Here is a 17,725-nt window from a genome sequence, read left to right as displayed (position 1 = left end):
CACCAACACCACACTTGAAATGGTGCTGGTGCTAGGACCGATGTCAAAAGGTGTTACGCTATCACTTTGGTAAACCAATATTCATGTTTTAACTGGGTGAGACAGACTGATGCACACACTTGAAACGGACTCTAACACTAACACCAACAACAATTAGTGGTGTCAAAACCACAAGTCAATCAAAAGCTATGCTAATATACTACTTTAAAAGGCATATGACCCAAATAGCCACCCCCCCCCCCCCCCGCCTCAAGTCCTCAACTACTCATATCTGACCTGGGGGGTGTTTCACAAAGATTTAAGAATGACTTAAGTCGCACTTAAATGCCCACGCGTACATGATATGCAACGCACGATCTTATTGATAGATACGCATTAGTGCGCGTCCTCATGACACAATCTGACCAATGCGGTCAAGCCTTTCATACCGTACGCAACTCGGTATTTAAGTGCGATTTAAGCCATACTTAAATCTTTGTGACACACTCCCAGGTTTATTACCCATAATGCAACATTCTAAACAGTGCATTCTTGATATATAGTCCCACAACTCCCACTCGAATGATAACACACCGATTTATGTTGATATATTCATATTGCAACTTTTATGTTACCATGTAGCAAAACGGGTACCTTTACTCTCAAAAACAGTATTTTTTCAATACCACAGTGAAATAATATATGTAGGCTAATTTATTTTCTGTATTAATTGTTATTATCTCTCGTGTATAATTCAAGACTAGCTATTTACAAGACACAGTCAATGAGAGACTTCACACATTGTTGGTTAGTTCGCTTCCCGTTTAAATCAAGATTACAACCATGATAGTTTCGAAATGAAAGAAAACAAATAATTTACAATAGAGTCTACTTTACACAAGGTATGTCACCTCTCTCACAAAAGGGCAATATCTATAGTGGTACCTGCAAAAGCACAAACAAAAAAGAAAATATTGAGTATTGACTAATTGTCTAAATAATCTACAGAACACAGCACAGAGGGATATACAATATGGAAACTTTTTACTATTAGCATTAAAGATTAATTCTAGTCAGTTGATCTGAGTGTTAAAAGAATCTCTTTCTGAAGAATGTGAAAGGTTGTTGTTCATAATACACCTAATAGCAATAACCAGTGTTTGCTTTAAATGTTTGAAAATGTCAAATGATGAGAACTTGATACAATTCTGCGGAGAGACATATGCACTTCACACAAAAATTGATGCACAGGACTGTATACATAATTCTGACCTGAACGTTTCAGCTGTTTATATCACAATTCAAATGTGAGGGAGTATAAAGAGCAAACCTTTAGAGTGGGCACTTTTCTGTAATGTTCTCCATCAATATCATTAAAAGATTTTAAAAGCTCACAATTATTTCTTTCATTATTTCTGTCCTCACAACAAGAAAACCAATTTAAGAATAAGAACCAAGTCAAAATTTTTTTTTTTGAGGTGAGTAGAAATAAATTATAGGGTCCGTAACACAAAGCTTAGCAATGATCGTAGGACATTTCTACGATTGATTGCATTGACTACAATGTACAATCAATCATGAAATTCAAGCGTACGATCAATCGCTAACCTTTTGGTTACGGGACCCTGGTCATGAGTAACTTACAGCTTTCTTGAGAGCTTGTTCCAGATCCTGGATGAGGTCTTCAGTGTCCTCTAGTCCGACAGAAAGCCTGATAAGACTGTTGTCTATACCAAGTACCTTTCGCTGTTCAGGGGGCACAGAGGCATGGGTCATGACTCCACTAAACAAAGACAGAGATGAAAAGATTTTAAAAGGTCAGAGGTCAATTAGCAAAGTTAATCCTACTGGAAGTCTGATCATATTGTTGTTGATACCAAGTACCTTATGATGTTCAGGGGGAACAGAGGCATGGGTCATGACCCAATTAAACAACGTCAAAGACGAAAAAAATTTAAAGGTCAGAGGTCAAATGCAAAATAATCCTACTGATCAGACTGTTGCCAAGAATAGGTAGTTCATCAACGAATTGCTGAAATTTTGATTAGGTTTGACACTTTTTCATGTGATACTTTTCTTTCTGTAATTTGTATTTAATCATATTAAGGATTTCAGTAAATAAACGATCATAATTTGCCTAAATATTAGTAACAAGGGGAATGCCTCTGGCGGTCTCACCTGCATCACGCGATTCAATATACCAGCAGTGCTGACTTTGAAAACTACTATAACTCGCACAAGATGTTCAGTGATACTTGGTTACTCTTATTTCCACGTTTTATGAACTAGACCAATACACTTACAGAGATATGATGGTAATTCAACAAATACCCCCAACGTGGCCAAAGTTCATTGACCTTACATGACCTTTGACCTTGATCATGTGACCTGAAACTCGCACAGGATGTTCAGTGATACTTGATTACTCTAATGTCCAAGTTTCATGAGTCAGATCCACAAACAGTCAAAGTTATGATGGTAATTCAACAGATACCCCATTATGGCCAAAGTTCATTGACCTTTGACCTTGGTCATGTGACCTAAAATGCGCACAGGATGTTCAGTGATACTTGATTACTCTTACGTCCAAGTTTTATGAACTAGACCAACATACTTTCAAAGTTATGATGGTAATTCAACAAATACCCCCAATTTGGCTAAAGTTCATTGACCCTAAATGACCTTTGACCTTGATCACATGACTTGAAACTTGCACAGGATGTTCATTAATACTTGATTACTATTATGTCCAAGTTTCATGAATCAGATCCATAAACTATCAAAGTTATGATGGTAATTCAACAGATACCCCCAATTCGGCCAAAGTTCATTGACCCTAAATGACCTTTGACCTTGGTCATGTGACATGAAACTCAAGCAGGATGTTCAGTAATACTTGATTAACCTTATGGCCAAGTTTCATGAACTAGGTCCATATACTTTCTAAGTTATGCTGTCATTTCAAAAACTTAACCTTAGGTTAAGATTTGGTGTTGACGCCGCCGCGGCGCTTATAGTCTCACTCTGCTATGCAGGTGAGACAAATAAATGGTATTCATATTACATACATGATAGGTGCTCAAGGTGCTTAATATTGCTTGTCTTTATGTTTTCACTTTGAAGCATCCGATCTGGACTAATATATCTCTGATGAATTCAGAGGTGGAAACAACCATATTTAAGTTGGGGTTCTAAGGCTTGGCTAACAGAGACCCATGCATTATGCATTTAATCAAAAAGCAAATCAACTTCTAAAAATAACACGTCTTTTTCCATGTCTTTTTCCACATACCATGTAATTATCATCTTGTTATTACTAACTTCACTTCTTTTTCATCAAATTAATTTACTGAAATTGCCTTTTTGATCATCAAATAATCATCAATCCATCAAATATTGAAACAGAATACTTTAATATAAACTCTTATATCAGACCATGGAATTGCAAGTATCCATTATCAAACTTCATCATTGCCTACTATCTATCATTCTCATGAAAATAATGACAAGGTTAGCCTTGCAATCAACGTTCGGCATCGCTATAATCTATTCAATCAAATACACTCATCGAATACTTACAACTTCTACTCTGAATTAAATCATACTGATACAGTCTAATTTTAGTTCTGATATTCTTCCATGGCAAGAGATCAATGTGGTTGCAGTTACACAGGAGTTAAAAATAAATAAAAAGCAGCAGATCAAAGGAGTTTAGGAGATGATAAAGAGAGAGAAAGTACAGGGATAGAACAGGGAATGCTTACGGTAGTTCAGCAAGTGACTCGTATCCCCCAAGACTCTCTGCCAGCGTGAAGACCTTGACACTCTGGAGGAATGTCTTTGAGTTCTCAAGGTCACCTTGAAGATAGAAGGTCACCATGCCTCCGAAGCCCTTCATCTGCTTCTTAAAGATATCATGCTGTGGATGGCTTGGAAGACCTTTATCACGGAAGAAACCATCAAAATTAAAGAATGATAACGACAAAACAAATTAGAACAAGGCAAAAGCAATTTTGTGTCTCGCCCACTTATGAAAATAACCAGAAATATCGAGATTTGCAAGGGCACGCAAGAAAATTATATCGAAACTTCATTGTGAAATGACTGGGATGGAATAACACTTGTCATAAGAGCCTTGCATGTAAACTTTAATGTTGACTTGAAAATAACCTTTGACCTTACCATGTGACCTCTACTGCAGCATAACATGCAGGTCCCCCAAGTCCATCTACCATCCAAGTTTGGTTGAAAAGTGACTTACGGTTGCAGAGTTAGGTGTCATAAGAGAGTCTTGCATGTAAACTTTAATGTTGACCTGAAATGACCTTTGACCTTACCATGTGACCTCCGACTGCAGCATAACATGCATGTCCCCCAAGTCCATCTACCATCCAAGTTTGGTTGAAAAGCAACTTACAGTTGCGGAGTTAGGTGTCATAAGAGAGTCTTGCATGTAAACTTTAACGTTGACCTGAAAATGACCTTTGACCTTACCATGTGACCTCCGACTGCAGCATAACATGCAGGTCCCCCAAGTCCATCTACCATCCAAGTTTGGTTGAAAAGCGACTTGTGGAGTTTATGTCATTACAGGTTTGTGCCGACGGACGACATTTGGATCCCTAAGTCTCGCCTTCACCTCTGGTGGGCGAGACAAAAAGCTGAAAAGCTGAAAGGGGGGGTGTATGCTTCTGGGTGATCCCATAAAGTAATATCCTTAGTGTACATCCGACCCCAATTTTTACTTCACTTATAGTGGACTATTTAAACAATGATAATTTGAGATCATTACGCCTTTCCATATGAAGAAAACAACACTGTTTGTGCTTCGATTGATGAACTATTCAAACCATGATAATTCACTACAGAAAGGTCTGGTATATATTCAACTACTAAGTTTCCACTACTACTACTACTATTACTACTTCTACTACGACTACTACAACTACTACTACTACTACTACCACCACCACCACCACTACTACTACCACTTCTATTACTACTACAGCTATTATCACTGCTGCTGCTGCTACTACTACTACTACTACTACTACTACATCTACTGCTACTACTGCTTAACTACTACTACAGCAGCTACTATCACTGCCGCTGCTGCTACTTCTACTACTAATACTACTAATACTACTATTGTGTACACACACACACATTTCATTCTTCATCAAGCCATTCTGTCATTCTATCATGTTATTCATCCACACCCTCATGCTTCATTATCTCAACTGCTGTTATACCTCCCTTCACAGGATCACCTCCATCCCTGTCTCCATCCTCCAGACTTGTTATGTAAACATTGACCATACCCTATTAACCACATCATGAACAACCCCTTGTTCTCTCCATCTGGTTCATACTTCCTTATCAATATCATCCTGCCCCACAGAGAATATCATGTTATGTACAGTGTACAATATATATAGTGGACTAGTGGAAAGAAAGTCAGTCTTGATTGTAACTCCAAAGAATTCAGTCATGCTCAGTTATTTATCAAGTCCAAGTGTGTATCTAAGTTAGACTACACATATATAAAAACTACTTCTGTAATATTGCTGCTGATGCTATCATTAATATACTTATCACCACCACTACCATCATCATCATCACTATGTATTTCAACTTTGATTTCACTCTTCCGTCGTTTCAACTACCTATATAATACCAACCATCGACAATAATGCCTGATAGCTACTAACCTGGATAGATGACTTTACGGACCCTTGGATTGCTCTCCAGGTATGTAGCGACAGCTAGACCATTCTTATAATGCTGTTTCATCCTGATGTGAAGCGTCTTCAACCCTCTGTTCACCAGGAAACAGTCAAAAGGTGACGGACAGCTCCCGGCAGCTGCAAAGTCAAATGCAAAACGCTCGACTTCAGGCCTTGAATTTTAAAACTTTTACAGCAAAATAGAGCATATTTCTATGAAACACTACACCCACAAATGGGAAAATTCAACAGGGTACTTTCCACAGCCATGGCCAGATGGCCTTTGATTCAGTGTCGCCCTGCAACTGCAAATTTTCTTTTTGCAGTATCACAAATGCCAGAGAAATTTATTTGGCTGAAAAACAACACTTCCATTTTCTGGATTAGCCGTACAATGCATGTCAAAAATTTGGGAAGTATTTTTCATGAAATGGGGCCCCATTGCACAAAATAAAACAAGGCAAGAGCGATTTTGTGTCTCGCCCACTTGTGAAAATGACCAGAAATATCGTGATTTGCGAGGGCACGCAACAGAATTGTATTGAAACTTCATTATGAAATGACTGGGATGATAACACTTGTCATAAGAGCCTTGCATGTAAACTTTGATGTTGACCTAAAAATGACCTTTGACCTTACAATGTGACCTCCCACTGCAGCATAACATGCAGGTCCCCCAAGTCCATCTACCATCCAAGTTTGGTTGAAAAGTCACTTGCGGTTGCGGAGTTAGGTGTCATAATAGAGTCTTGCATGTAAACTTTAACGTTGAGCTAAAAATGACCTTTGACCCTATCGTGTGACCTCTGACTGCAGCATAATATGCAGGTCCCCCAAGTCCATCTACCATATAAGTTTGGTTGAAAAGCGACTTACGGTTGTGGAGTTATGTGTCATTAGGTTTGTGACGGACGGACAATGGACGGATGGACGACATTTGGATCCCTAAGTCTCGCCTTCACCTCTGGTGGGCGAGACAAAAACATAAGAAATGCACGTCACAATATCAGGCATAAGTATTTCAAATGTAAGTTTCTGATTGGTGGATAATCATGCAATCAAAAGCTAATTTCTCGCAACAGTTTGCAGCATCTGTTTGCCACCACCTCGCCCCCAAATAAAATTTTAAAAAATCATTTTAAACTACGGTAAATTTATAATGGCATCTATCTATAAAAGAGTAGAAAAGTTCATTTTTCCAGATCCAAAATTTTGCTCTATTGTAAGAACTATAAACCTAGAATACTTATGTCCTGGCTTGCGGTGATCTCATATCACACACCTAATGGAATATGGAGACTGTTGCCTTTTCATCTATTGCTCCACTCTTGGAACTACCTCCCTTCTTCACTCCATGAATTTGAAATTATTGACCTCTTCAAATCATGCCTCAACACTCACTTATTTTAGCAGATGTATAGTAATTAACGACATAGGATGGTCGCTACTCACTTAAACTCATGAGTGGCTCAAGTGCAGAGTCACAAATCATGATTATGATGACGGTCCCCAAGTCTGCGCACAATTTGAGTAAATATTTAACACAAAATCTTTCAGTGTTTCTTATATTATCATGAGTAAGTGTACCAAATATCTCATAAAAATCTGAAAGAAATATACAATTTTCTAGGAAAAATCTTGGGCAGTCATTTTCAGATTGAAAAAAAAAACGGCAACCCACGTCTGCGCACCCATTCACTTTGCACACGATTTGAGGATTTTAATGAGAAAGGCTGCATTTTGAGACCATCACATGAAATGCCCCAAATTCATTATCTTTCCACCATTTTGAGTCAGATTTTTTTAAATATCTGTCTATGTATTGCATGTGTAAAGTCTGTGTTCGTTGCGTATCTTCTTTTTTAATTAGAATCGCGCAGATACTCGTGTGCGCAAACAAGGGGGGCTGCACAGACTTGGGGGAACTTGCCATACTTACCATAGAGCTGGAAGTGAAGTTTCTTGTGAAGTTCATCATCATTGCACGCAACTAGACCCATCACTACATCGGAATGTCCATTCATGTACTTGGTTGCTGAATACATTACAATATCAGCTCCCAGATCAAGTCCCCTCTGAAGAGAAAGAAATTTGATTCAATCTTTCTGAATTCTTGAACAGGGGCCCGTTGCAGAAAGAGTTGCAATCAATCGCAACTCTAAAGATCATGCGCAGCTTGATATTCAACCAATCAACAGCGCGCATTTGGGACTTGCGATTGATATTTTGACTTGCGTTTAAACGCAACTCTTTCTGCAACGGGCCCCAGGCCTAAATGTAATTAATTCAATATGCTTCTATTCTGATGATGTGGAAGAGGTTCATCGTGATGAGGGATTGAGTAGACAAAATAACCAGTTGTCTCACGATGTAACAAACGTAGTAGGAAAGCGATGTTTCATCTGCAAGCTGATAGTGTCGGGAGCTATTGTCTGGCTCCTTCTATTCATTTGTATTCTATTCTATTTTTTCTACTACAGTTGCATTTCTTATAAAATTAAATATACAACTTTCACTCTTGGATACAATCCTCCACTTGAGAGATTAATTGATTCAATCCTTCTTAATTCTACTTTCAATTACTCTAATTAGTTACATTTCATTATACTTATCTGTGGAATAGGCTTTTTCATTAGCCAAAAATATGTGGGTTTTCTCATCATTGTAGATCAGAACAAAATTCCTGGTATTTTTGGTCTTCATTCAGTATAAAAGCATTTATTAATTGGTGCTGTTTAACTCACTTGGAAATAAGGTGAACTGAAGGTGTTGTCTGCTACAAGGACGACACCAGGTTGACTGTGAGCGATAGCGCTGACTGCTGCGATATCAACAAGCTTCAAGGTAGGGTTGGTTGGTGTCTCCACCCAGACAAGCTATATAAAACAGTGCAAAAGGCTAATGGTTTACACTAGAGCTACAAGATGGGGCTGACTGATGCGATATCAACAAGCTTCAAGGTAGGGTTTGGTTGGTGTCTCCACCCATACAAGCTATATATAGAACATTTCAAAAGGCTATTGGTTTACACTAGAGCTACAAGATGGGGCGGACTGTTGCGATATCAACAAGCTTCAAGGTAGGGTTGGTTGGTGTCTCCACCCATACAAGCTATACATAAAACATTGCAAAAGGCTATTGGTTTACACTAAAGCTCCAAGATGGGGCTGACTGTTGCGATATCAACAAGCTTCAAGGTAGGGTTGGTTGGTGTCTCCACCCATACAAGCTATATATAAAACATTGCAAAAGGCTATTGGTTTACACTAAAGCTACAAGATGGGGCTGACTGCTGCAATATCAACAAGTGGCAAGGTAGGGTTGGTGTCTCCACCCATACAAGCTATACATAAACATCAGATTAAATAATATTGTCTTTTAATAATAATGGCAACATAATTAATGTGTAATGAATGTAATGATTAGTGAATTAGCATATTATCATTCAAGTAAGCCTACAGTACAATATACTGCTCCGAATGTCACATCATGTTGCACTGGAATGCTCCCCAGGGAGTGGAGAATGTGCATACATTGTCTGTGGGCATGCCATGAAACGATGACCAGGGTAATAATATTTCTGTAAAGTGCTTAAAGGCATTGTTGTGATGTATTAAGCGCTATATAAAAGTGGAATATTATTATGATTGGTTATGATCCTGGACAGATTTGGGTAGTTGTGGACTGGAGGTGGCGCTATACAAGACATCTGGTTCTATTTTGCTTTAAAGAGTCCTGCACATACATACCTTGGTGTTTTCTTGCATGGCTTCTGCCACCTTCTCAGGGTAGCGGGCATCCACAAAGGTTGCCTGGACGCCAAAGTTAGAGAGGACCTTCTGGAAGTAACGGTTGGTTCCCCCGTAGATGTCATCCATAGCGATGAGATGATCACCGGTTTTCAACAGGTGGCAGATTGCCATGGTGGCACCAAGACCAGAGCTGAAAGCAAGAGCTGCAAGGAATAGGGGAACAAAGGATTTTGATACTGATGAACATAATTCAATAGTTCATCCATAGACCAGAAACATGTATCTGTAAAGAACCTGTGAGAAATGTTGCGGTAATTCTGTCATTTGTCTTGAAGATATCTGTGAACTTTTACACCAATACCAGACCTGCCAACCTCTGGGAATGAAAATTTGTATTCTGTGATAAAAAAAATGTATTACATAATAAAATGCATGGCGCACTCGCTCATCACAGTGCTCAAGCTGCATGCAAGCTAAAATGCGCACTGCTCTTGCAGATGAAAAAAAACTTTGAACATGTGTATATCTCACCCTGGTTTTAACAAAATGATTGAAAAAAAAAACAAGTTACCTGAAATTACATTGATCTAATAACCAAATTAGTGTAAGTTTTATGAAATAGAGACATATAAAGATAATTTTTCTCAATAGATTACAATTTTGAAAAAAAAATGTATTTTAAAATGTATTTTCTAAAGAAAAAACAAACTGCTGTATTTTGGTTGGAAAAATGTACTAAATACGCCAAAAACATACTGGTTGGCAGATCTGCAATACTGGAGAGTCAAGCAGACCAAAATGGCTGATATGCCTATACAAATTTATTTCAGACCATTGGTAAGCCTTGCATGGTAATCTTATCTCCATGGTCCCATAGAGTACAGAAGTGTGACATCATTATTTTTTTTCCATTTCATCATTTTGATACCATATTTTGGTAGAGCATGATGAAATACCCCCACAACCCTAGGTTGGTGGGAATCGGTACATATGACCTCATGAATTGTACACTTAGCCCCATAGATATCAATGTATTATTGGCCAGGGTCATGCTTTTGTCCACTGTGGCTACATATTTTCACCAACAGACTTAACTACCACACTTACTTTATTTTTTTCAATAAAAGGCCTGATATTTGTTCTAATATTAATGAAGCCAAGGAATACATGTATCAGACATACATGTAAATAAGGCTCTGAACCATCTTTCAAATGTAAATGTGGATTAATCAAAATCTACTGTCTTTAATAGGCTGTGTTCAATCTCTATTCTTTACCCTAAAACAGTTTCTAAAGATGCACAGTTCAAACTACAGTTGCATTCACAATATTTTTGTCATTCATGAAAAAAATATGTCTTTAAAAAATGCAAACATAAAGCCCGCTGTATAAAACCTTTGCCATGAAAAACTCTGGCAAACAAAATTATACCATTGACACTTACACATTACAAAACTCTGGCAAAAAAAATGCCAGAGTTGTTCTGTAATGTAACAGGCCCATGAAATGCTGAAAAGGTGTACTTTGAATGTCGTTTCTGCAGAATCCAAACAATTCAAAATTTTACTGAACAAAACAGAGATCTCAAGCATGATAATATGATGGACTTTCTTTCCATTCAGATATGCACTGTGTACACCTGAGGTCATATACATGTATGACCTGGGTTATAGGTCATATTCCCCGGGTCATAGGTCATATTCCCCATACCCAGTGGTAGGGATTGAAATCAGGGTTACTAACTTTTAACACTAATAAAACATAAATGCTTTCTTGCTCATTATGTAGTAGATCTTTCATCTGATTCACAATCAAGTTCAAGTTTTGTTATTTTTAAATCGTGTGGATTCTAATTTTTTTATCACATACAATCACAGAATACAAGATGGTGACAATTATTGGGTAAAAAGTGGCCCCTCTGTAATACTTAACTTTGTTTGTGTAAACACCTTTAATACCTTAACTAATTCTATCAACATTATCATTATCATTAAATTTCCAACAACTTTATGTTTATTCAGACAGGTCACACAGAATATTCACAAAGTTTTCATACATGTACAAGTAGTAGCTTAAAGATATCAAAATGCCACCTGTGGTAACAATATCAAAACGATTTAATACAGAATCCAATAAAATACCGGTAACCACCAAAGTGTCGCATGAATAAAAAAATATGCGCCAAAAGGATTCTGGAAGATATTGCGCAATTACTGATAAATCAGCAAAATAAGCATGGGATTCTAGCAAACTGTCCGGTCTTTTTCCAAGCAATAATAATACACTGTCCAACATGTGCTTTTCTGTGTTGGCGAACAAAATCATTTTCTTTTTCAGCTTACATGTAGATTTCATGATTTAACAGAGCTTTACATGTACATATAACTGTACCAGATTGAGATCCACAATGATAGAAGTGATTTATTTAATGTTGGTTTTAATAGACTTCCTTGTGAAATCAGTGTTAACTGCTACTATTTTTATTCATCTTTAATAAGAAAATAAACTGAACGCACCATGTTTAGCCCCTTCAATGGCTGCCACACATTTCTCCAGGACTGTCCTTGTTGGGTTTCCTCCTCTTGAGTATTCATAACCCTGAAAGAAAAATCATTCAATAAGTGAACTTGATAAAAACAATAGTGTCGTGTCATCAATACTATGAATGGCAGCTGTGATAAGTAAGATCACAAATTGAGTTCAAACAGAATACAATATCTGTATAGTTGTTCTTTTTTATCCCCATGATTGGAGCTGTGCAACAGGGGTCTTCAAGGGGGACTAATTTTCCTGCCCCTATCCATACCAATGTCTTGGCTCAGTTGTTAGAGCATCTCTGTCTCACAACCAGGAAATCAGGATTTCAAGTTCTGGCCATGTCAGACCAAAAAGACATTAAAAGATGGGAGTTGCTGCTACCCTGTTTGGTGTTCACCAATTTAGGGATAGAGTGTGTGTGTATTTGAGTTTTGTCATCAGACATGTATCAATCAGATATGATTATTTACGTCTGGGACTGACCTTTAACGTCACCATCCGAAAGATGTGACTAGGGCTCGAACCTCGATCTTTTGCATCAATTTGTAACTTCCCCACATAGCTCGGATTACAGGCGCACGCCACAACGCCCAGTTTTAAGGGATAGAGAAATGTTGATCTGGCACTGCTCAGTGGCTGCCGGGCAACGATTAATTGGGCAAAATGAATTTTTGAAGGATATTTAGACTATTTCTGATTTCTGTTTCGAACAATAAAATATGAATTTTCATTTTCATCCTTAAATCACCTTTGGCCAATAAAGCCAATGGTAATTGACAGGAACTATTTTGCTGATTTCATAGTTGATACGCGATGTATTTATTGGCCGACCGAAAACCTTTCTAAGATGGTTCAGGTCAAGCAAAACCAAATCTCAAAAGGCCACTAAACTTGACCGATCCTTCACCGGAAATGACTTGCATATTAGATCTTCAAAGCATACTAAACAATTACACCATCATGTATATGTACAACACGTGACAGGCAAGTTCAGGTTTTCAAGAATCAATTACCACCAATAGATCCTTCACGTAAAATGACTTGCATATTTAATATCTTCAAGGATACTCCACAATCACACCTGGAACTCATATGAACTACAGTAACAAGTAGGTCCAACATATGGAACCTCTGCATCATAACAAATACATGTAGTGGCTATCCAAATGCAAAATCATTGTTTGCTGTGTAGATCTTGAGATCTACTGCAAACAAAAAAGTGGGCCTTGTCAACTGTCAATAAAGCACTCCATAAAAAATGTCATTTCAGGAGGGTTAATATTGTCAAATAGATAGATGGATAACTTGAAGTTCACTTCCTATCAATTTTCATAATTATAATCCATGAATTCGATACTGTAATTAAGTAATAAGTATGCAACTCACACTTCAAATACTTAAATAAAATCATGATGAGAAAATAGTACAAGACTGGGTTGGAGTGGTTGGCTGATTGTTTGGTTACACAAATTATGACCATTAGCATGTTGATAATTAATCACTGTTATTGATGGTGTGTACATTTTTACACATAAATCCTCATGTAACAAAATTTATCATCACTTAATAGCTAACGTATACTATAGATGCATATATATATATATAATGTTGAATGTTGATAATATTGATGCTGTTCTTTAAACTTGATAATGTTGAAATCATTACGTCATCACATAAACGTTTGGTAAAATACTTTTACATGTACATGCTGGATTTTATTCATGTTTGTCAACCAAATTATTTCAAAAGCTGTTCTATAATGAGGGAAACGGTCATAAAGCAATTTTACAAGCCATGTACAAGTTTGACTGGTGATATGTTCTTGGGGCTGAATAAGATTCCTAAATCAAAATGGTTGCCTGACCAGGATAATCCCCAGGGAGTGGAGATGGGGCACTCTGGCCCAAATTCACAAAGGTGGTTTTGAAAACCCACGGTTGAGTCCATGGTTTATGCAGATTTCCTGTATAAATTACGCTCGTTTTACTGCATATATTAAAAAAATTCCAATCCTGATGCGCACTTTTGTCACAGTGCGCCACCTGTTGCCATGGTTATCCACGCTATCTTATTCATGAGTCCACTGTTTTCAAACTTTAACTCTTCAAACAGTATACCCATGAATAAAATAGCGTATCTAACCATAGTAACAGGCGTAAATTTTAGGCACTGTGACAAAAGCGCGCATCAGCATTTGACATTTTTTATACATGCGCCCGATCCGCGGTAAAAAAAAGCATGATTTATAGTTTGTACTGTAAATCTGCATGTAAATCTGCATAAACCATGGATTCATCCGTGGGTTTTTCTAAACCACCTTTGTGAATTCGGGCCTATATGTTTGGAATAGTGATGGATCCATTGACCAGGGTAATAATAATTACATTTAAGTAAAGAACAAAGGATGAAACGCTACACAACTATCATTTTCAAATTAGGCTAAATGGTTCCCAATCCCAACAGCCAATTGAAGGGCGTTACTGAGCTTTCTCATCATTCTATTTCTTGTGTAAGAATTAAACAATAGGTTTCACTTCAAGGTGACTTCTTAATGTCACAATTGATAATAGATGTAGAGCAAATGTTTATCAGACATTGAGAAGGGAAGTGAAAGTGAATATAGAACAGGTGATTTTATTGAGAAAAGTGTACAAAGGTAACAGCATCACACCTGGGCCCTGTTGTACAAAGAGTTATGATTGATCCGATCAATCGCAACTATGGACGGCCAGCAACGTGTATTATGCATGTTTGTTAAAAATATTTTCTAGCTGCAATGTATACTCATGCATTCATTGTTTTCTCGAAAATTCACTGAGCTTCTCTTTGCATAAAAAGGACATTGTGCAAATTTTTCATAGAAAAAAAACACTGATGGATTTCCATAGAGTTACGATTGATCTGATCAATCGTAACTCTTTGTACAACAGGGCCCTGATCTTGTATAGGCCTACAGTACAAGTAGCAAAATACAATATGCCTAGCTAGCCAAAAGTACAGTCAACTTTGATAGATTATTTTGAGGAAGCTCTTCTGAGAGGATATCCTTTCTTTTTTTTCAGTAACCTTACTAGTAATAGGCTAACTCTATCTTGATATCTGTAAAAAATATATATATAAATATTGATATATTTTGCCAGGTCCAAATGTGCGGCTTTCATGTAGTCTTATATTAATCATTGAAATCTGCTGGTAATTAACAAGATCTACATGTAATACACCTACAAGTGTAATCTCAAACAAATTGTACAGTTATTCAGTTCATATAGTTATGGGTATAGAAAAAATTAATTTGGTACCTGGTATATGTACATCATGTATGTGCAGTGAAGTGGTGTAGGAAATTATAACATTTATCAAAGTCTCTGTTTAAAAAAAACTTTGAAATACTTCTTGCAAGGAAAAAGAAGGGGAAAAAATAAACTAAACTGAAAATGTACAATATGGGGATATACTGTAGTGTTGAGTGAGTACCAGTATACATATACGTAGGCATAATGAAACAAGAAACCAAAGTCTGCATTGTCAAGCTAGTGAGCCATGCAGATCAATAGAAGGCAGCCAATAGCAGAGCAGCCATGGGGAGACACCTCTTATTGACCCACCACACTATGGCCCATACTGTATGCATGAATGCCATTGCATCATACAGGCAGGTCCTGTACGGAGGCCACTTCAAAATAAAATTTGGTTTCCATATTTACAAAATTCTCACTACACTGGGATTTCTTGACTGTAAATTGCTATATTTACTTTGACTTAACTCCTTCTTTGATCTAAGATCCTAATTTATGATTTCTGTTGAAGAATGTGTTCAGTTTTGCTTCCATGGTAATGGTTTTATACATAATACCCGAAAAAAAAGGCATGAACCAAGCATGGAATTGCCACGGATGAATGGAGAAATAAGAATTAGCAAAGTACATGTATTGTATAACTTTTATTGTTGTACAGTACACAATACTGTACGTCACACTTGGCATTATTGTGTTTTAAGTACAGTTATGGAAGTTTTCATTTGTACATCCTGTGTGAACTTTGTGATACTACTACTCATAGACATATGTATAGGCTAGACATTAACCCAACATGAAGATCGCCCCATGGGACCTGTGTGCATGCATCTAGGTCTATCATGACTTGCAATTTTCCAGCTGGCCATACCATATTACATGTACATGTACATATGAAAGGAGAAATTAAATCTAGGAAAAAGTTAGCAGGGGCCACAGAACATGTACAAAAATGTAGAAATGACCATCTGATTGTAAGTTTTTGCATGGTCAGCCACCCCCCCCCCCCCTCCTGTTCAAAACTGTTCCATTGCTTCTGATAAGCTTGTGAAATCAGAAAAATCAAGGCAACAAATTAACGAAAGTTTGAGAAAAATTGAAGAAATGGTAAGAAAAGCTATGATGAGCATCTGAATGTTGAGATCACCAACAATGTGGAAATTATGTATATTTCCCATTGGCAATGTGCCAACGTAAGTGATGTCACCCAAATGTACTTTTACTTATTCACATTCATCAATCATTTATGAGAACAGATAAAGGACAAAGACTAGAGTCTTCATTAGAATGAGCAAAATTACAAGTTTTGAGGTATATTTTCACTGTCTTTAGTGTCAAAGGGTAGGGTTGTACTTGTGTGACTTCACAACAAATCTTTGTCGCATTGTCGATAAATAACATGTAGGAGAATCTCCATGACATAACTCATTTAATTGTTCTCGAACTTTTTGATTGATCTTGAAGAGGAAACAAAGAAGAGGAATAGGAGGAAAGAGAATTAGAGGGAGAAAGGAAGAAAGAGGACAAAGACAAGGAGAAGGTGAAGGAGGAGGAAATGAGAAGATTGAGGATATGAGGAAGAGAACTTAGAACTAGAAGGGAGAAGAGGAGTAGCATAAGCAGGAGAAGAAAAAGAAGAAAACTTGAATATTCATTCAATATCTTGCTTAACATTTTTTTTAAACCCACAAGATTTTAGATTTAACAATTTATTGTACGATAATATTAGCAAAAGTTACATTTCATCATTTTTTCAAATCTAATGTTTTGCGAACTAGAGTCCAATTATTTTGGTCCGTGATTTCAATACTAAGAAAATAACTATCAAATCTGTTGTAAAAAAAAAAGAAGAAGAAGAAGCGAAAACATCTTACTCCTGGCATTACACCGGGTGCCTCTTGCTTGAAAGTTGTAGAAAGTGAGATCAGCGGCACTACGGCGTTGGACGCCCACTGCTCGGGGTCCTGGCCCGCGTGGATCGCATCTGTACCAAAATGAGGAAACGGGGTGAAATACGGCTCGGGAAAGGCACCATTTTTCTCGTCATTTACATCATTTCTTGGTCGTTTGGTTGCCATGATTGGTTTACTGACAAAGTTAGCTTGCTCTCAGAAGTTTAGATGAAATGTCAAGGTTATTCTTGGCTCACAATTCCAGGATTTCCACGCAAACTTCAACGTCTGCTATACTTCGCCTGTGTGAGTGTGAATTAGAAAGATCGTTGACATAACCAAACCGGTACTGTTCTGTTTATAAGCTAAAGAGGGAGGCAGACGAGTTTCAACTTTTTTCTAAGCCCTCGTGCATGAACAGCCTCTTAAAATCATGATTTTGTTGTTTTCCAGAACACTATAGATTCGGCCATGTACAAGGTGTTATATCCTAAATTTGTTTGTTTATATCCTAAATTTGTTTGTTTTCGGCCATGTACAAGGTG

At 37.3% G+C, this 17,725-nt stretch overlaps 1 protein-coding gene across 1 annotated transcript; it reads right to left on the bottom strand.

Moving 5' to 3' along the window:
* Window positions 1-449: 449 nt before the first annotated feature.
* LOC121423752 (cystathionine gamma-lyase-like) lies at window positions 450-17,509 on the bottom strand. The gene is made up of 9 exons (XM_041619236.1): window positions 17,163-17,509; window positions 11,974-12,055; window positions 9,455-9,660; window positions 8,450-8,581; window positions 7,645-7,780; window positions 5,691-5,843; window positions 3,744-3,918; window positions 1,624-1,762; window positions 450-924 (listed from the first exon to the last, which is right to left on the bottom strand). The coding sequence occupies exons 1-9, from the start codon at window positions 17,364-17,366 to the stop codon at window positions 913-915; spliced, it is 1,239 nt and encodes a 412-aa protein (XP_041475170.1). The 5' UTR covers window positions 17,367-17,509; the 3' UTR covers window positions 450-912.
* Window positions 17,510-17,725: the final 216 nt, after the last annotated feature.

The sequence above is a fragment of the Lytechinus variegatus genome, chromosome 11 (assembly GCF_018143015.1).
Source record: "Lytechinus variegatus isolate NC3 chromosome 11, Lvar_3.0, whole genome shotgun sequence".
Classification (NCBI taxonomy): Eukaryota; Metazoa; Echinodermata; class Echinoidea; order Temnopleuroida; family Toxopneustidae; genus Lytechinus; species Lytechinus variegatus.
This window is presented reverse-complemented; position numbering and strand designations above follow the sequence as displayed.